Source organism: Trichoplusia ni, chromosome 9 (genome assembly GCF_003590095.1).
Source record: "Trichoplusia ni isolate ovarian cell line Hi5 chromosome 9, tn1, whole genome shotgun sequence".
NCBI lineage: Eukaryota > Metazoa > Arthropoda > Insecta > Lepidoptera > Noctuidae > Trichoplusia > Trichoplusia ni.
In genome coordinates, this window is record NC_039486.1 from 4,571,144 (window position 1) to 4,591,812 (window position 20,669).

The 20,669-nt window shown below is 45.5% G+C and overlaps 2 protein-coding genes and 1 long non-coding RNA gene across 3 annotated transcripts; all 3 read left to right on the forward strand.

Annotated features, from left to right (window-relative positions):
• The first annotated feature begins 906 nt into the window (after positions 1 to 906).
• LOC113497402 (collagen alpha-1(III) chain-like) lies at positions 907 to 14,960 on the forward strand. The gene is made up of 33 exons (XM_026876947.1): positions 907 to 1,091; positions 1,336 to 1,377; positions 1,757 to 1,816; positions 2,043 to 2,102; positions 2,521 to 2,580; positions 2,739 to 2,795; positions 3,109 to 3,168; positions 3,329 to 3,388; positions 3,679 to 3,738; positions 3,900 to 3,959; positions 4,364 to 4,423; positions 4,594 to 4,638; positions 4,885 to 4,944; positions 5,259 to 5,291; positions 5,625 to 5,693; positions 5,820 to 5,873; positions 6,200 to 6,616; positions 7,320 to 7,385; positions 7,983 to 8,036; positions 8,391 to 8,567; positions 8,625 to 8,753; positions 8,898 to 9,533; positions 9,717 to 10,235; positions 10,302 to 10,781; positions 11,055 to 11,561; positions 11,745 to 12,146; positions 12,330 to 12,770; positions 12,954 to 13,082; positions 13,200 to 13,658; positions 13,707 to 14,027; positions 14,085 to 14,174; positions 14,331 to 14,606; positions 14,887 to 14,960. The coding sequence occupies exons 1-33, from the start codon at positions 992 to 994 to the stop codon at positions 14,958 to 14,960; spliced, it is 6,117 nt and encodes a 2,038-aa protein (XP_026732748.1). The 5' UTR covers positions 907 to 991.
• Positions 14,961 to 15,040: 80 nt separating this feature from the next.
• On the forward strand, positions 15,041 to 15,952 carry LOC113497731. The gene is made up of 3 exons (XR_003400919.1): positions 15,041 to 15,081; positions 15,245 to 15,304; positions 15,820 to 15,952. It is a non-coding gene; the product is annotated as an uncharacterized LOC113497731 (long non-coding RNA).
• Positions 15,953 to 15,968: 16 nt separating this feature from the next.
• On the forward strand, positions 15,969 to 20,305 carry LOC113497403 (spore wall protein 2-like; the record flags this gene model as incomplete). Its single annotated transcript, XM_026876948.1, has 4 exons — positions 15,969 to 18,585; positions 19,076 to 19,192; positions 19,453 to 19,547; positions 19,833 to 20,305. Coding segments are annotated over 3 exons (2,811 nt in total), but the record flags the coding sequence as incomplete, so codon positions are not given.
• Positions 20,306 to 20,669: the final 364 nt, after the last annotated feature.

Consider the following 20,669-nt stretch of genomic DNA (forward strand, 5'->3'; position numbering starts at 1 on the left):
ACATTTTGTAGATCTCCGTCTTTTTCTCTTGTCCTAAAGAGAGATAAAGTGAGTCACTTGGACTAACGATTGTTGGTCTCTAGGAAGTCTTTTATTGAATTCCAACTTCCTAGGCTTCCTTCGACAAAATCAAGTACCGTTGCAATCAAATTAATATAGAGTTCGTACTCTACTACACAAGAGTGGGAACGACGCTCTATCAACACCTAACGAGGCTATTATCGCTTACACGAGCTAGGTTCAGTTAAATACATAGTACCATTTCAGACCAAATTGAGAATCGAAAGGAATTCAAAAACGGAACCAAACAAGTAAGAGTTCAAGCAAGTTTCAGAAAAAGCAAAATCAAGAATAATTTTATTAGATTAGGCTACTAAGTAGCAGTTTTGGAAAGTTATATCTCAGCACCCCGAGTTGTCCATAATTCACAGCTTCCTAAATGCTTATTTTGCTACGAGAGAAGAAACGGCTTAAGAAAATCACCAGCTGTACGCTGTTTCCACACGTGTATACAATGGAATACATATACAATATCAATTATAATTTAAGTAAACCGTGCCAGTTAAACGAAATATTTTGAAAATACTATGAAATTAAGCTATTAACTACTAAGACCAAGGTAGAGCTGCCTCAGCCTTCTATTTCACAAAACTGATAAGTATTTTCTCTATACTTCAAGAAAACTAAATCATCTTCCAATTGAGTAATATAAAACAGTAATAAAACAATAAACTAACACTTCACACATATTGCAGTTCACTGAATAAAACCTCCTTTAACGTTTTCATTGTATTTATACTAACACCATGCGCGAAATAATTAAATCTTATCTAATCAAAAACATTTGGATCACGATTATAATAAATAAAAATGCGAAATAAAGAAAATATTATATTAGTAATAAAATAAAACTATTAATGAATTAATTTGTCACGAATATTGATATTGGATTATGTGATTTTAATTGTTTTTTCACTTTAAATACTTGGGTATGATTGTCAATCGTCAGTCCAATTGTTTGAAGATGGGAACAAAACACTGGGCTTTGTTTTTACTAATACTACCGTTGGGTATTTTAGCCCAAAGGACAAGTAAGTCTTTTCTCCATTATTCTTATAGTAAAACAGTGATCACGATCTAATGATATTTTGTACCTTGTGTTACACCCAAGCAAAATAAATTTTACCCAAACGTATTCTTATAAATGAGCTCAGCATTTATTAAAGGTAGTGTCCAAAAGTACTGTTAAAATAAATTATTATAAATAGTATAGTTCTAGTACTTTATGAAAGGTAAACCGATTTTTTGTAAAAATAAAAACTATACAATTTACAGTAAGAAATGGTCCCGTACAAAAACCCTTCCCGCCGGAAAACCGTAAGTTAGATTTTTGTTTGAATTTCTCAGCCTCTCTTACAGAGAGGCATTTCTGCAATCGTTAACATTGCAAGGAATCACTCAAATGTATAGGGACGTTTGGTCAAAATCACGTGATTGATCGGCAAGAAATGTCATCCATACGTTTCAGTGTTTTATACTGCTCTAAACGATTGTAGAAATGTCACTTGTCTAGATATCTAAGGGCAATTTCTTTCAGTGGCATTTAGGAATTGATGTTTAATATTTTTTGAGTATACTAGGTATCAAACTTTCTTTGTCGCTATTCAGCCTAAAACCTGATACAGGAAATTATTTGTTGCTGTCCGGAATTAGTAGAAACTAGAGTATCTACTTACGTGTATTTATTTATTTACAGAATATGGCAGCATTAGTCAAAATACAGCACAGGCACAATCTCTGATAAGCGACGCTGGCAGTAAGTCAATCTATACTTTTTATAAAATAAACATTTTGACTTAACTTTAAGGAACGAGGTCACTGATTTAACTGTTAAGCTAATAGTTAACAGTTATGCTATTTACAAAGTTGTCTTTTCCAATTCAAAGTCGACATAGTCCACTTACACGATAAGTTTATCACATATCATCGGCTCATCCAAAATGTGAAACCTTTACAGTAAAAAACATTTCTTATAATTTCAGATGGCGGTGGAGGAAGCCAGTCTATGGCACAGGCACAATCACTTGCAAGCCATAATGGCAGTAAGTTTTCTTCACAACACATTCAAATTACATGTCAGTTAGCGTCTACTAAAATTTTGAACTATTTCTCACTTTTAAGTTGTTATATCACCCGGTTGTAAACGACGCCCAAACTTTTAATGGAAGGATTGAGCATTGATTAACTTGCTCAACCATCACCATTATGTCTAGAATCCAGGTATCTGCAATCATTTTTTCCAAGGACATCTGATTTAGGCTGATCTTAAAATGACATGCATACGTAAAGCCCTTTAAATACAGAAGTACGATTAATTAGATTCCAATGTGGATCCTGAAAATAATGACAAGGTGTATGCGTGTCAACAATACGTCCAAGAGTTATAACATTTTCTCCGGTAAACAAATTAGTTGTTGCAGAATATATTGTTATTTTACTATTTCACTACATATTGTTTAGGAGGCGGTGGGCTTAGCCAGACAGGAGCACTGGCGCAAGTTCTTGCAGGCATTCCAGGCAGTAAGTAATTAACACCTTCATTTTGGGTACATACATATATATTTAAAAAAGGCCAAGAATTTTCCGTCCCAGGTGTAAAAGCTTTAAAAAGTGATACTTAGTACCCTAGTTTGATAATGTTTAATCTAAGATACTATAAAGTCGTTTTTACGATACAGTAGGTGGCGGGATGAGCCAAAGTGATGCACAAGCACAAGCGCTTATGAATGCCGGCGGTAAGTTACAATTTTAATACACAATTGAGTAACAACTCTTAAGTGGACCACCACGCCAAAAACACTGCGCGAACTGTTGCGGGTTCAATCCCCGCGTAAGACAAGCGTTTGTAGTCCACGAATGCTTATCCTAAGTCTGGGTGTCTTTGTGCATGTGACTTGAATGTTTTTGAAACACACATACACGATACCAGAATTAAATTACTTAGAGTGGAAGTCATTTAAAAAAAATCATTTTTTTACCAATTTTATATGTACATTTTTAGTTTTAAATATTACGCTTAAGAATATTGATTTATTTAATTTATTACAGGCGGGGGTGGAGCTAGCCAAAGTATGGCGCAGGCACAAAGCATGATGCAAAATGGAGGCGGTAAGAACATACTGCGTATTGGCAATAGACATTTTATTTTCCTGTTTGGCAGTTAAAACCAACACTAATTAATAAATTCCAATACCTATAGCGTCATAAATTGGTACAGATCAGTACAATAATTTTTTTTAGGATATTGATTTAATTTATCGTATTACAGGTGCGGGTGGAGCTAGCCAAGGCATGGCGCAGGCTCAAAGCATGATGCAAAATGCTGGCAGTAAGTACATACAGCATATTGTATACAGGCTTTTTTGCATTTACAGTTGAAACCAAAACGTTGAAGAAATTCAGATTCCAAGTATTAAGACGTTTCACATTTGTTAAAATGTACATTTTGACTTTATACACTTTTTGTCATTAACCTCAACAAACAAACAGACGGACATAAACAAATTGTAAAAAATGTTTTTTGGTGTAAATTATATTCATATGAAAGTAGCTAAAACAATTATTTACAAATTACGAACAGACTACATGTATAGATGTTGATTATTTATATAATTACAGATGGGGGTGGAGCTAGTCAAAGCATGGCACAAGCACAAAGCATGATGCAAAATGGTGGCCGTAAGTACATACTGATATTGACCAACGCAGACATTTTTTCTATTAATCAGTACCGAATTGTTAAAATTTTATTATTAACTCAGCTTTAATGATATTAGTTGAATTACTAAATAAATCTCAGGACTTGTCGAATGAAATTTTGATTTAATTATCCTTTTCAGAAGGGGGTGGAGCTAGCCAAAGCATGGCACAGGCACAAAGCGGTGGGCAGAATGGTGGCAGTGAGTACATACTACATATTAACTTTCATTTGGTCTTAAATTCTCTGTCTGTCTCGTTGTCTTTTATAGATTACTAGCTGTTGCCCGCAACTTCGTCCGCGTGGTTAGAGATATAAGTTATGATTTATACACGCCCTGTTTTTTTCCACATTTTCCATTGTATCTTCGATTAGTAACAGCGTGATGGTATATAGCCTAAACCTTCCTCGATGAATGGTCTATTCAACACAAAAAGAATTTTTCATTTCAAACCAGTACTTCCTGAGATTAGTGCGTTCAAACAAACAAACTCTTCAGCTTTATATATTAGTATAGAGTATAGATTATAAATTTGAATTATTTAGTGATTTGACACTTTTCAAATGTAAACCTTTACTATTAATTTTTCTTTATTCCTATTACAGAAGGTGGTTTTGCCAGCCAAGTTTTGGCGAAAGCTCAGAGCATAGTGCAGAATCTTGGCAGTAAGTGTACATTTTGCAAAATTATTCATCGGTCGGTGCTTGATACTTCCTCTCCCAATCATTAATTTCCTGAAACCACAAAAAAAAATACTTAGATTCATTGAAACGTAGAATATATTTCAAAAATATTTGTCTGGAAACGTGTGGCTAAAAAGAGCTTTGCATTACAGAAGGCGCACCCAGCCAGAATTCAGCTTTTGCAAGCGCCGGCAGCAGTAAGTGTTTCATAAGAATACTTCTTTACTAACACATTGAACGATTTCCGCACTAAGAATTTATCAAACAAATGTTGTTCAACGTGGGTATCAAACCCGCATCACACTGCCACTGCAGTAATTCACTTATATTCCGGATTCCGATACTTAGAGAGGAATATTTTGAAAACATCTACATAATATATTTCATTTTTTAAACTCTCAAACAGTATTTACTCACAAACTAAATTTAATGTTATATTTTAGGTAACACTGGCCTTGGAAAAGGCTTTTCTCAAGCTACAGCAAGTGCTAATTCTGGATTCGGTAAGACATCCTTTACGATACGTGACTTTTGAAACAGCTTGAAGCAAGTTCCTTTATAACCAGAAACATCTGAATCCTTGAAGATAAAGTGCAAATCACATAATAAATGTGAAAATAGCGTTATCAGTTAACAACCATTTAATGTTCTGTTAAGAATGGGATTGAAAATGTTATCTATTGATAGTAAAAATTGCGATATCGAGATTTTGTTTTAGCCACATTTTGACGTCCAACGGGAACATTCATACGTATTTCTTCTTAACGTACTTAGTGAACGTAACGCAGATAAATAATATGTTAATTATTTGTTTAAGGATCGGGATTTGCACCGAACTTTGGATTTGGCCGTAAGTACACCTTCAGTTCAACATTAAACGATTTGAAAACAGTCGTTCAGACTGAAAATATCCGAGGTTTTTATGGGAATAAAGAATTGTGATTTATCTCTGCAATGACGGTGATACTTCTGGGTAATATTAGTTTTAAATACCTTGATATTATTGAATTAAGTACTCATTGCACGTGGGGAAATTTGTGTTAAATACTGGTTACTTAGAGCATCACAAAATTTGATGAGTATCGGAGAAAACAAATGGGGTTTTACTGATGTGAGGCAAATTGTTTGACGTATATATCTAACTTAATGAGATTTTCTTAGGGTGAATTCTTTTGTTTTACAGCAAGACTTCCCTTCAACCTCGGATATCCTGGTTTCGGTAGTCCTAAATTCTCGGGCTCTTCAGCAACGGGTAAATATTGACTCCTACTTAGAATTATTACTACTATAAAAATTGAAATTTCTTCTTCTTTTTCATGATTTAAATATATCTGAGTTGCTTAGTGTTTGATATCTGTAAGTGCATTATTTCTTTTAGCATCATCAGGTACAAGCGGAAATGGTGGGTCAGCAGTATCGCAAGCCTATGCGAGTAAGTAAGAACAGATTCAAATAATTTTCTATGTTAAATTCTCGAGTTAGGTACCGTACCCTTTTGAAACAGCATGACCATCAAACAACTTTAGAATCCACTACTTGCTACTTTTAATATGAGTGACCCTGACTTTTTTTATTCGTACGTATTGTTTTTACTACACCAGAAATTTCCTAAATCCATTTTGGGGCAAAACAACTTTTATTTCAGCCGTAAATAAAAAACAAAAAAGTCTTCATTTAATTTGTTGTTTAAATGAAAAAAAAAAGTAATCTCTTACTTGTGTATACATAAGTAATATACATATTTCGCGACCCTTTCAGGCTCCAATTCCTTCACTGGCGGCAGATCACGAAGAAGACGGCCAAAACGTCGTCCTAGACAGTCAAAAAGTAAGCGAAGCCGTAGATCCAGCAAAGCTCGAGATCAGCCAACACCGGATGAAGGATCGGGCAAAAAAGGAGACAAGCCTAAACCTGGCGGAGGATCAATAAAACCAGGAGACAAAAATAAACCTGGCGGAGGATCGGGGAAACCAGGAGACAAAAATAAACCTGGCGGAGGATCGGGCAAACCAGGTGACAACCCTTCACCTGGCGGAGGATCGGGCAAACCAGGAGGCAAACCTACTACTGGAGGAGGATCAGGCAAGCCAGGAGACAGACCTTCACCTGGCGGTAGCACTAATAATCCTGGTAGTGGCACTACAACGGTTACCGCTTCTGCTTCAAGTTCAAGTGGTAATTATTAAGATACTATCAAATTCAACAAATTAATGAATGTTTTATGTTCTTAAAATGTCTTAAAAACTAAATTCATAGCACCACAAACCGGTTACACAGTCTAAGTATTAGGTACCATTGATTATCAATTACAATATTCAAAACACAATATCGTATACACAATACCTACATTTTATATAGCACCCAATAAATATTTATTTAGCCGACTTGAAAATTTTAATTTCCTATCTTCTTATCCGATGGCAACAGGCAAAGTATTCAGAAAATATTGAATGCGTTTTCTCAAGGTTCAGGCACTATAATAATTACACACATCTTTACCTGCTGTCATCAGTCTGGCAGTTTACCCAATAGATTCTATTGAGTACCTATCTCGACTGCTATTGTTATTGACCAGGTGTAAATGTTTAAGGATTATTGGTAGAATTTCATATATTTTGAATAAACTATTATAGTCTACTTTGCAACTGTTTTTAGAACTTATCTCTCATCATCATCATCTATACGGTCTTAGATGGCGAACTTAAACACAATTTATTCGTTACTAAAATTATATTGGAACTCACAGACCTGCAACTTACATACGTCTGTCCTTATTAAGCACTTGGCAGGATGCCCATACAAATTTAGGTGACAGTGGACGGCCCTCAGAACTTGAAAACTTTGGAACAGTTATATGACTTTATTACAATGTTTTCAGCTTCAAGCAGCCAAGGTGGAACCGCACAGTCGACAGGATCTTCAACATCAACGATCGGACCGAATGGTAAGAAAAAATAGTTTAAAAATACTAAACTTAATTATGAACAAATTATTACAGTTTTCAGAGTCTACAGTTTTTAATTTTGTTGATGGACTGTCGGACTTAAATTATTTATTCTGATATTTTTTATTTACAGGCAGTGAATCCTCAACTCAAACCACAGGTAACGAATCAGATTAATTATTCCTGAATTATATCAGAACGTGATCAAAATTGTGCAGTTTGCCTGTTTCCCCAGTTCAACTGAAGCCATTACTTTCCGCTTCATAGAATATTCAAAGAACAAAGTCCTGTATTGTGGTTGAACCATTATTTTATTAAGCTATCGGTAGAAATTTTCCTTTAATGGACTTTCAACCTAAAAAAAGACATGTCTAGGAAGTGAAAAAAACGGATGCAATACTTTTAACGAATTGATAATAACATTCCTCATCGACAAGTGACGTGACTAGGTAGGTTAGTACATTAAATTAATGCTCTTGCAGAATTGTAACGATTTTATGTACATTTACATTATCATTTACATTTTATGTACAATAACCCGACGCTATCTATGGTATTAAGTCGATTGATTGAACATCGTCTTTATTCATTTCACAGCTATCACAACAGGCAATGGCGCAGCCTCATCCGGTGCTGGAGCTACGAACACAGGTATGCAACAGGTTATTAAATCTGTTAATCTGTCTGTTAATCTCAATTTACGATAAAACAGCAATACATGATACGATATTTGAAGGCTTAAAACTTCAAAATGATCAATGATGAATCTGAAAATATTTAAGCGAATATAAAAATGAACAACACACAAACACAAAAAAAAAACCTGATGAAAAATGCATATCAAGCCCGTCTTTTCGAAAAAAATATTAAATTATTTGACTGAAACGACAGACATAATTAAAACACATTGCCAAAAAAATCATTAACCTACATTATCTGAGTGACGAAATTGCGGTTATCATTGTTCTGTTCGGTAAAATTATAATCATATTCTGTTTCATTCAGTGACCAATGAGCCCGGTCAACCTGCAAACCCCGGGCAGCCAGGCGGAGGAAACCAAGAAACTAACCCATCCCAACCGGGAGATGGTTCGGGAAAACCAGGAGAGCAGCCTACCCCTGGAGGCGGATCAGGCAAGCCAGGCGAACAACCAACGCCAGGAGGCGAATCAGGCAAGCCGGGTGAACAACCTACACCAGGAGGCGGATCAGGCAAGCCAGGCGAACAACCTACACCAGGAGGCGGATCAGGCAAGCCGGAAGGACAACCTACTCCAGGAGGTGGATCAGGCAAGCCAGGTGAACAACCAACTCCAGGAGGCGGATCAGGCAAGCCGGGGGGACAACCTACGCCAGGAGGTGGATCAGGCAAGCCAGGCGAACAACCAACGCCAGGAGGTGGATCAGGCAAGCCAGGCGAACAACCAACGCCAGGAGGTGGATCAGGCAAGCCAGGCGAACAACCTACACCAGGAGGCGGATCAGGCAAGCCAGGCGAACAACCAACTCCAGGAGGCGGATCAGGCAAGCCGAGAGAACAACCAACGCCAGGAGGTGGATCAGGCAAGCCAGGCGAACAACCTTCACCGGGCGGTGGATCAGGCAAGCCGGGAGAACAACCGGCACCAGGAGGTGGATCAGGCAAGCCGGGAGAACAACCAACTCCAGGAGGCGGATCAGGCAAGCCGGGAGAACAACCTTCACCGGGCGGCGGATCAGGCAAGCCAGGAGAACAGCCTTCACCGGGCGGTGGATCAGGCAAGCCGGGAGGACAACCAACGCCAGGAGGTGGATCAGGCAAGCCGGGAGAACAACCTACACCTGGAGGCGGATCAGGCAAGCCAGGCGAACAACCTTCACCGGGCGGCGGATCAAGCAAGCCAGGAGAACAACCAACGCCGGGAGGCGGATCAGGCAAGCCAGGAGAACAGCCTTCACCGGGCGGCGGATCAGGCAAACCAGGCGAACAACCTACACCAGGAGGCGGATCAGGCAAGCCGGGAGGACAACCTACTCCAGGAGGTGGATCAGGCAAGCCAGGCGAACAACCAACGCCAGGAGATGGATCAGGCAAGCCAGGAGAACAACCAACGCCAGGAGGCGGATCAGGCAAGCCGGGAGGACAACCTACTCCAGGAGGTGGATCAGGCAAGCCAGGCGAACAACCTACACCAGGAGGCGGATCAGGCAAGCCAGGCGAACAACCAACGCCAGGAGGTGGATCAGGCAAGCCAGGCGAACAACCAACGCCAGGAGGTGGATCAGGCAAGCCAGGCGAACAACCTACACCAGGAGGCGGATCAGGCAAGCCAGGCGAACAACCAACTCCAGGAGGCGGATCAGGCAAGCCGGGAGAACAACCAACGCCAGGAGGTGGATCAGGCAAGCCAGGCGAACAACCTTCACCGGGCGGCGGATCAGGCAAGCCGGGAGAACAACCGGCACCAGGAGGTGGATCAGGCAAGCCGGGAGAACAACCAACTCCAGGAGGCGGATCAGGCAAGCCGGGAGAACAACCAACGCCAGGAGGTGGATCAGGCAAGCCAGGCGAACAACCTTCACCGGGCGGCGGATCAGGCAAGCCAGGAGAACAGCCTTCACCGGGCGGTGGATCAGGGAAGCCGGGAGGACAACCAACGTCAGGAGGTGGATCAGGCAAACCGGGAGAACAACCTACACCTGGAGGCGGATCAGGCAAGCCAGGCGAACAACCTTCACCGGGCAGCGGATCAGGCAAGCCAGGAGAACAACCAACGCCGGGAGGCGGATCAGGCAAGCCAGGAGAACAGCCTTCACCGGGCGGCGGATCAGGCAAACCAGGCGAACAACCTACACCAGGAGGCGGATCAGGCAAGCCAGGCGAACAACCTACACCAGGAGGCGGATCAGGCAAGCCAGGCGAACAACCAACTCCAGGAGGCGGATCAGGCAAGCCGGGAGAACAACCGGCACCAGGAGGTGGATCAGGCAAGCCGGGAGAACAACCAACTCCAGGAGGCGGATCAGGCAAGCCGGGAGAACAACCAACGCCAGGAGGTGGATCAGGCAAGCCAGGCGAACAACCTTCACCGGGCGGCGGATCAGGCAAGCCGGGAGAACAACCAACGCCAGGAGGTGGATCAGGCAAGCCAGGCGAACAACCTTCACCGGGCGGCGGATCAGGCAAGCCGGGAGAACAACCGGCACCAGGAGGTGGATCAGGCAAGCCGGGAGAACAACCAACTCCAGGAGGCGGATCAGGCAAGCCGGGAGAACAACCAACGCCAGGAGGTGGATCAGGCAAGCCAGGCGAACAACCTTCACCGGGCGGCGGATCAGGCAAGCCAGGAGAACAGCCTTCACCGGGCGGTGGATCAGGGAAGCCGGGAGGACAACCAACGCCAGGAGGTGGATCAGGCAAGCCAGGCGAACAACCAACGCCAGGAGGTGGATCAGGCAAGCCAGGCGAACAACCTTCACCGGGCGGCGGATCAGGCAAGCCAGGCGAACAACCTACACCAGGAGGCGGATCAGGCAAGCCAGGCGAACAACCAACTCCAGGAGGCGGATCAGGCAAGCCGGGAGAACAACCGGCACCAGGAGGTGGATCAGGCAAGCCGGGAGAACAACCAACTCCAGGAGGCGGATCAGGCAAACCAGGCGAACAACCTACACCAGGAGGCGGATCAGGCAAGCCAGGCGAACAACCGGCACCAGGAGGTGGATCAGGCAAGCCGGGAGAACAACCAACTCCAGGAGGCGGATCAGGCAAGCCGGGAGAACAACCAACGCCAGGAGGTGGATCAGGCAAGCCAGGCGAACAACCTTCACCGGGCGGCGGATCAGGCAAGCCAGGAGAACAGCCTTCACCGGGCGGTGGATCAGGGAAGCCGGGAGGACAACCAACGCCAGGAGGTGGATCAGGCAAACCGGGAGAACAACCTACACCTGGAGGCGGATCAGGCAAGCCAGGCGAACAACCATCACCGGGCAGCGGATCAGGCAAGCCAGGAGAACAACCAACGCCGGGAGGCGGATCAGGCAAGCCAGGAGAACAGCCTTCACCGGGCAGCGGATCAGGCAAGCCAGGAGAACAACCAACGCCGGGAGGCGGATCAGGCAAGCCAGGAGAACAGCCTTCACCGGGCGGCGGATCAGGCAAACCAGGCGAACAACCTACACCAGGAGGCGGATCAGGCAAGCCAGGCGAACAACCTACACCAGGAGGCGGATCAGGCAAGCCAGGCGAACAACCAACTCCAGGAGGCGGATCAGGCAAGCCGGGAGAACAACCGGCACCAGGAGGTGGATCAGGCAAGCCGGGAGAACAACCAACTCCAGGAGGCGGATCAGGCAAGCCAGGCGAACAACCAACTCCAGGAGGCGGATCAGGCAAGCCGGGAGAACAACCGGCACCAGGAGGTGGATCAGGCAAGCCGGGAGAACAACCAACTCCAGGAGGCGGATCAGGCAAGCCGGGAGAACAACCAACGCCAGGAGGTGGATCAGGCAAACCGGGAGAACAACCTACACCTGGAGGCGGATCAGGCAAGCCAGGCGAACAACCATCACCGGGCAGCGGATCAGGCAAGCCAGGAGAACAACCAACGCCGGGAGGCGGATCAGGCAAGCCAGGAGAACAGCCTTCACGGGGCAGCGGATCAGGCAAGCCAGGAGAACAACCAACGCCGGGAGGCGGATCAGGCAAGCCAGGAGAACAGCCTTCACCGGGCGGCGGATCAGGCAAACCAGGCGAACAACCTACACCAGGAGGCGGATCAGGCAAGCCAGGCGAACAACCTACACCAGGAGGCGGATCAGGCAAGCCAGGCGAACAACCAACTCCAGGAGGCGGATCAGGCAAGCCGGGAGAACAACCGGCACCAGGAGGTGGATCAGGCAAGCCGGGAGAACAACCAACTCCAGGAGGCGGATCAGGCAAGCCAGGCGAACAACCAACTCCAGGAGGCGGATCAGGCAAGCCGGGAGAACAACCGGCACCAGGAGGTGGATCAGGCAAGCCGGGAGAACAACCAACTCCAGGAGGCGGATCAGGCAAGCCGGGAGAACAACCAACGCCAGGAGGTGGATCAGGCAAGCCAGGCGAACAACCTTCACCGGGCGGCGGATCAGGCAAGCCAGGAGAACAGCCTTCACCGGGCGGTGGATCAGGGAAGCCGGGAGGACAACCAACGCCAGGAGGTGGATCAGGCAAGCCGGGAGAACAACCTACACCTGGAGGCGGATCAGGCAAGCCAGGCGAACAACCTTCACCGGGCAGCGGATCAGGCAAGCCAGGAGAACAACCAACGCCGGGAGGCGGATCAGGCAAGCCAGGAGAACAGCCTTCACCGGGCGGTGGATCAGGCAAGCCGGGAGGACAGCCTACACCAGGAGGTGGATCAGGCAAGCCAGGCGAACAACCTACACCAGGAGGCGGATCAGGCAATCCAGGCGAACAACCTACACCAGGAGGCGGATCAGGCAAGCCAGGCGAACAACCAACTCCAGGAGGCGGATCAGGCAAGCCAGGCGAACAACCTACACCAGGCGGCGGATCAGGCAAGCCAGGCGAACAACCAACTCCAGGAGGCGGATCAGGCAAGCCGGGAGAACAACCAACGCCAGGAGGTGGATCAGGCAAGCCAGGAGAACAGCCTTCACCGGGCAGTGGATCAGGCAAGCCGGGAGGACAGCCTACTCCAGGAGGTGGATCAGGCAAGCCAGGCGAACAACCAACGCCAGGAGGCGGATCAGGCAAGCCAGGCGAACAACCAACGCCAGGAGGCGGATCAGGCAAGCCAGGCGAACAACCTACACCAGGAGGCGGATCAGGCAAGCCAGGCGAACAGCCTACACCAGGAGGTGGATCAGGCAAGCCAGGCGAACAACCTTCACCAGGAGGCGGATCAGGCAAGCCAGGCGAACAACCTACACCAGGAGGCGGATCAAACAAGCCGGGTGAACAGCCTTCACCGGGCGGCGGATCAGGCAAACCAGGCGAACAACCTACACCAGGCGGCGGATCAGGCAAGCCAGGCGAACAACCAACTCCAGGAGGCGGATCAGGCAAGCCGGGAGAACAACCAACGCCAGGAGGTGGATCAGGCAAGCCAGGAGAACAACCAACGCCGGGAGGCGGATCAGGCAAGCCAGGAGAACAGCCTTCACCGGGCAGTGGATCAGGCAAGCCGGGAGGACAGCCTACTCCAGGAGGTGGATCAGGCAAGCCAGGCGAACAACCAACGCCAGGAGGCGGATCAGGCAAGCCAGGCGAACAACCAACGCCAGGAGGCAGATCAGGCAAGCCAGGCGAACAACCTACACCAGGAGGCGGATCAGGCAAGCCAGGCGAACAGCCTACACCAGGAGGTGGATCAGGCAAGCCAGGCGAACAACCTTCACCAGGAGGCGGATCAGGCAAGCCAGGCGAACAACCTACACCAGGAGGCGGATCAAACAAGCCGGGTGAACAGCCTTCACCGGGCGGCGGATCAGGCAAGCCAGGCGAACAACCTACACCAGGAAGCGGATCAGGCAAGCCGGATGAACAGCCTTCACCGGGCGGCGGAACAGGCAAGCCAGGAGAACAACCAACGCCAGGAGGCGGATCAGGCAAGCCAGGAGAACAGCCTACACCAGGAGGCGGATCAGGCAAGCCAGGCGAACAACCAACGCCAGGAGGTGGATCAGGCAAGCCAGGTGAACAACCTACACCAGGAGGCGGATCAGGCAAGCCAGGAGAACAGCCTTCACCGGGCGGTGGATCAGGCAAGCCGGGAGGACAGCCTACTCCAGGAGGTGGATCAGGCAAGCCAGGCGAACAACCAACGCCAGGAGGTGGATCAGGCAAACCAGGCGAACAACCTACACCAGGAGGCGGATCAGGCAAGCCAGGCGAACAACCAACGCCAGGAGGTGGATCAGACAAGCCAGGCGAACAACCTACACCAGGAGGCGGATCAGGCAAGCCAGGCGAACAACCTACACCAGGAGACGGATCAGGCAAGCCAGGCGAACAGCCTACACCAGGAGGTGAATCAGGCAAGCCAGGCGAACAACCTACACCAGGAGGCGGATCAGGCAAGCCAGGCGAACAACCTACACCTGGAGGAGGATCGGGCAAGCCGGGAGAGCAGCCTACACCAGGAAGCGGATCGGGCAAGCCGGGACAGCAGCCTACACCGGGAGGTGGAATCAGTAATCCTAGGGACGTTGCTACTGCTGCAACAAGCTCGAGTGGTAATTATAGAATACTTGTGTTTTACAAATTTTAGGAAATACCGATTTATACTGAGCATGGCAGATAATATGGCAATTCTTTTGTAACTTCTTCCATTTACTATCATTACCCAAACTGAGTAACTGTGAATTCGGATAAAATTAATCTCTTTTACTAGTTACGTATTAATGGCAATCAGTCGAGGAGCCATATGTCAAGCAATAGACGATTCATGGCTATGATGATGATGATGGTAAATAATTGTTTTCTAAGTTCATTAATGACATTATTTTTTCGTAGCTGCTAATAGTGGGCCAGGTGGATCAGCATCTTCTTCAGGAATAGCGTTAAGTAAGGAACAGCATTGCATTTAATGTTTTTTTTTAATCGCATATTTCACATAATTTAAAGAAAAAATCGAAAGACTTACTATATTTCACTTTGCAGGTAAAACAAATGAGAATGGAGTTAGCGAATCAATAGTTTCTTCCCAAGGTAAGGAAAATGATATCCGAATCAATTTAATAATATTTTTGTGTCATCTGCTTGTGACTTATTTGGTATTTTGAAAATATTCGTAGGATAACCCAATACATTTTAAGCGTAGAACGAGAAATGTTAAGGGACTTAAGTGCTCAACAACTCTTCTCTTTTATAGCTAATACAACTGGCACGGGTACTGGAGCGGCTTCATCAAGTGCTGGAACTAGCAAGCAAGGTATGATCCTTGTTATATAAAACACTAATTAAATTGATAACTCTAAAAAACCACGCAAGGCGTTGTTGTGCCTCTTTCAAACCGCTGGTGAAATTCAGTCTTTTATCTGTATACATGGTTGCTTTTTTTCAATTTGACATTGATAAATGCGGATGCGTTCCATGGTTATTCTCAAAAACTATAAAAAGAATAAGAAATTACACCACTTTTAATGTTCAATAGGACTACACTTTTCGTATATATTTAATGTTCCCGTGCAAAGCAAACTCACCCCTTCTCTTCTTGTATTAATACCTATTTATGGCTATCCAGGGTCCATTTTCAGCGGAATAATTGATGTTATTTAAGTCATTATAATCGTTCATAATTATATGCCGATATTATACGTAAGTAGACAAAGTTGTTATTTTCAGTACGAAATAATCGAATTCGTGCCGCTATTTGCTGGACCTACTATTATAACTAATATTATAAAAATTAACTATGTAATTGTTTTATTCTGCGGTGTTATAAAGGTGGTGATAAGCCAAAGGGACAGCCTGAAAATGACGAAGAAGATGAAGGTCCTGGCGAGGATGAGGAAGATGCAAGTAGCGACGACGGCGATGAAGAACAAGGGCCTGGAGAGGGAGAGGAAGAAGCAGAAAGACCCGGTGAGGGTGAGGTAGAAGAAGGAGAGGAAGAAGAAGGTCCTGGCGAAGGAGAGGAAGAGGAGGAAGAAGGTTCTGGTGAGGGCGAAGAAGGAGAAGAAGATAGTGATGAGAGTGAGGATAAAGAAGAAGAAGGTCCTGGCGTGGACGAGGAAGAAGAAGATACCGAGGAGGGTGAGGAAGAAGGAAAAGAAACTCCTGATGAGGGCGAGAAAGAAGAAGGACCTGCTGAAGGTGAGCAAGAAGAAGAAGGATCTGGTGGGGACAACGAAGAAAAAGGTCCTGGCGAGGGCGAGGAAGAAGGTGGAAGTGTACCTAGTGAAGGAGACGAAGATACAGAAGAGGGCGGGGAAGGAGGAAATGGAGGTCCAAGTGATAGCGAAGGAGAAGTAGGAGGCAACGAAGAAGGCGATGACGAAGAAGATAATGAAACTGGTGAGGGTGAAGAAGACGAAGGTAGTGAACAAGACGGGGAAGGAGAAAGTGGACCTGACGAGGGTGAGGAAGGAAATAATCAGGATCCTGGCGAGGGCCAAGAAGGGTCAGGAGGTAGTGACCAGGACGAAGAAGAAGAAAGTGGACCTGACGAGGGTGAGGAAGGAAATAAGGAAGGTCCTGGCGAGGGCCAAGAAGGAGCAGGAGGCAGCGACCAGAACGAAGAAGAAGAAAGTGGACCAGACGAGGGCGAGAAAGGAAATAATGAGGGTCCTGGCGAGGGCCAAGAAGGAGCAGGAGGTAGCGACCAGGACGAAGAAGAAGAAAGTGGACCGGACGAGGGTGAGGAAGGAAATAATCAGGGTCCTGGCGAAGGCCAAGAAGGGTCAGGAGGTAGTGACCAGGACGAAGACGATGATGAAAATGGACCTGGCGAGGGCGAGGAAGGAAATAATGAGGGTCCTGGTGAGGGCCCAGAAGGAGCAGGAGGTAGCGACCAGGACGAAGAAGAAGAAAGTGGACCGGACGAGGGTGAGGAAGAAAATAATCAGGGTCCTGGCGAAGGCCAAGAAGGGTCAGGAGGTAGTGACCAGGACGAAGACGATGATGAAAATGGACCTGGCGAGGGCGAGGAAGGAAATAATGAGGGTCCTGGTGAGGGCCCAGAAGGAGCAGGAGGTAGCGACCAGGACGAAGAAGAAGAAAGTGGACCGGACGAGGGCGAGAAAGGAAATAATGAGGGTCCTGGCGAGGGCCAAGAAGGAGCAGGAGGTAGCGACCAGGACGAAGAAGAAGAAAGTGGACCGGACGAGGGTGAGGAAGGAAATAATCAGGGTCCTGGCGAAGGCCAAGAAGGGTCAGGAGGTAGTGACCAGGACGAAGACGATGATGAAAATGGACCTGGCGAGGGCGAGGAAGGAAATAATGAGGGTCCTGGTGAGGGCCCAGAAGGAGCAGGAGGTAGCGACCAGGACGAAGAAGAAGAAAGTGGACCGGACGAGGGTGAGGAAGAAAATAATCAGGGTCCTGGCGAAGGCCAAGAAGGGTCAGGAGGTAGTGACCAGGACGAAGACGATGATGAAAATGGACCTGGCGAGGGCGAGGAAGGAAATAATGAGGGTCCTGGTGAGGGCCCAGAAGGAGCAGGAGGTAGCGACCAGGACGAAGAAGAAGAAAGTGGACCGGACGAGGGTGAGGAAGGAAATAATCAGGGTCCTGGCGAAGGCCAAGAAGGGTCAGGAGGTAGTGACCAGGACGAAGACGATGATGAAAATGGACCTGGCGAGGGCAAGGAAGGAAATAATGAGGGTCCTGGTGAGGGCCAAGAAGGAGCAGGAGGTAGTGACCAGGACGAAGAAGAAGGAAGTGGACCGGACGAGGGTGAGGAAGGAAATAATCAGGGTCCTGGCGAGGGCCAAGAAGGGTCAGGAGGTAGTGACCAGGACGAAGACGATGATGAAAATGGACCTGGCGAGGGCGAGGAAGGAAATAATGAGGGTCCTAGTGAGGGCCCAGAAGGAGCAGGAGGTAGCGACCAGGACGAAGAAGAAGAAAGTGGACCGGACGAGGGTGAGGAAGGAAATAATCAGGGTCCTGGCGAGGGCCAAGGAGGGTCAGGAGGTAGTGACCAGGACGAAGAAGAAGGAATTGGACCGGACGAAGGTGAGGAAGGAAATAATCAGGGTCCTGGCGAGGGCCAAGAAGGAGCAGGAGGTAGTGACCAGGACAAAGACGATGATGAAAATGGACCTGGTGAGGGCGAGGAAGGAAATAATGAGGGCCCTGGGGAGGGCCAAGAAGGAGCAGGAGGCAGCAACAATAACGAAGCAGAAGAAAATGGACCTGGTGAGGGCGAGGAAGGAAATAATGAGGGCCCTGGCGAGGGCCAAGAAGGAGCAGGAGGCAGCAACAATAACGAAGCAGAAGAAAATGGACCTGGTGAGGGCGTGGAAGGAAATAAAGAAGGTTCTGGCGCAGGCAAGGAAGGAAATAACGGAGGTACCAGTGAGAATGAAGATGAAGGTGGGATCGACGGGAAGGAAGACGGAGAAGTAGATAAGGGTAAACCTGGCGGAGCGTCAGCTGGAAACGGTAAAGATGAGTCGAATATTCCTTGCAATTCTGAGGAACAGGATTCTGAATCGAAGCCACCTAATTCCAAAACGACATCGGATAGCGCAGATGACGCTCAAAATGGTAAGTGTAAGCGGTATGAGTTTTCAGAATTATTTTTATTGTAACACTGGGCAATCAATAATAATACCAACAACCGCACAGACAGTATAATCTGGTCATTATATATATATAGTCCTCCTTATCGTTTTCGATAACGGCGACCATTGGCAATTCACCTCCTAGCGTGAGCCCTGATGTGACTGGCTAGACCGAGTTTGGATCTAAACACTCGGTCGCAAGCGCTGCAGTAAAGTTGACCCGCAGCATTGAGAGTATAATCTGGTCATTACTCTGGTAATAATAAGGGCTAAGTTTCGAGTGTGTATGTCTATTTGTTTGATTTGCCCTATAACTACTGCATGGATTTTGACAAAGAAGGTATCATTGAATTCGTCAGAATTCTGGTAGATGCTATTATTTCTTCAGTGTCGTCCAAGCTTACTCTCAGTGAATATAACATCTTAAAAATTGTAAAACATTTTGTAACCAAATTGTTGTTTATTTTGTAAAGATGAACCAGCATCAGAAGAAGATGATATAGTATACATAAGACCAGGCAGAAGATATAAATACGACTTTGGAAACGAATACGAGAATTGGTCTTGGTTTGACATCATCAGACCTAGAGGTAATCTTTTCATCCATTTTATTATAGCATACTTTTATTCATTAGCCAGTCCTATATTAAAACAACAACTCTAAAATTGTTATAATCCAAATAAAATCCAACATTACAGTATAATAGTGAACAATTATAAAGTCTTTAAATCAGGAAACAAGAAAAAGTCTTACCTTTCGGAAGGAGAATGACAGCTTTTCATCACTTGACTAGAGGCAGTATGGTTATATAATAATGGTTTATAATAGATTTTATTTTCTTGTTAACAGTTCCACGAGTCGTAGAAGAGGAAGTAGTTTATGTACCACCTGGACGTAAACCGTGTCTCTGCAAAGATAGAAGTTAATACAAAATAAACTTAAAGGTAAAGTTTTGATTTAACTAGAAACGTTGATTTTATACTATTTTATTTAAGGACTGAATTCGATTCCTTTTTTACATTGGTTGACAGTCGTTTAGTTTGCCTAAGGAAAGTTGTCTACCATAATGATAAAAATAAATTATTTTTTTTTGTTTCAAACGGTGAGATAAACAGTTTTTATTGAACTTGCAAAATTTTCTGAATCCTTCGTAACCCATAGACAAGAATGAAATTCCTTTAATACTGCATTTTATGGTTGTAACTAATTCATTTGCTTCATTTTCACAGGTAAACAAAGATAGTGTTAAGATAAGGCGTAATTACACCCACGACAATGGACTGAAAATGGATACCGACTTTTATATTTTAATCGTAACAATATTCATATTATGGTAATGGACATATTTAATCGCAATATATTGAAGCAAGCATGAGGTTTTTTGTCTTACTACTTTCCTATCCATAATAATCCCTCCTCCAAATTCTTATTTTGGTTATGCCCGAAATCCCGGGAGCACAATGCTCCAAAACGAATATATAATTCTTATGTCCTACCTAACTTCACATTGTGGAAAGCAATAAACGTATTGAGTATTGAGCCCGTTACATATTAATTGACATTGTACATAAGCATGTGCGCAAACTGAGCTGCACTCAGCCTTGCTCCCTAGACTTTTTCTAAACTATTTTGGGGTCGGCTTCCAGTCTAACTGGATGCAGCAAGTGTTTTGCAATAATCGAATGCCTATCTGACCTCCTCAACCCAGTTACCTGATCAACACGATACCCCTTGGTTAGACTGGTTATCAGGACTTTTCAAGCTTCTGACAACCTGTAACGACTGTTAAAGATATTGAAGAACAGCCGGGAACCACAATTTAACGTGACTTCTGAAACCCGGAGGAACTCGTTATGACAAAGATGGTCACCCATCTAAGGACCAACCGTGTCAAGCGTGGCTTAACCTGTGATCGATTCATTCACAGTATGTTTGTATAATTATGACAATGCAGTGTATTTTATCAAAGTCTACGTTGACTTTTATACTTTTATAAATACACCTCCTTCTTGATGTCTCTTCATCACCCTTTAGTTGACAGGTAGAGAATGCCTCAGGCATAAGTA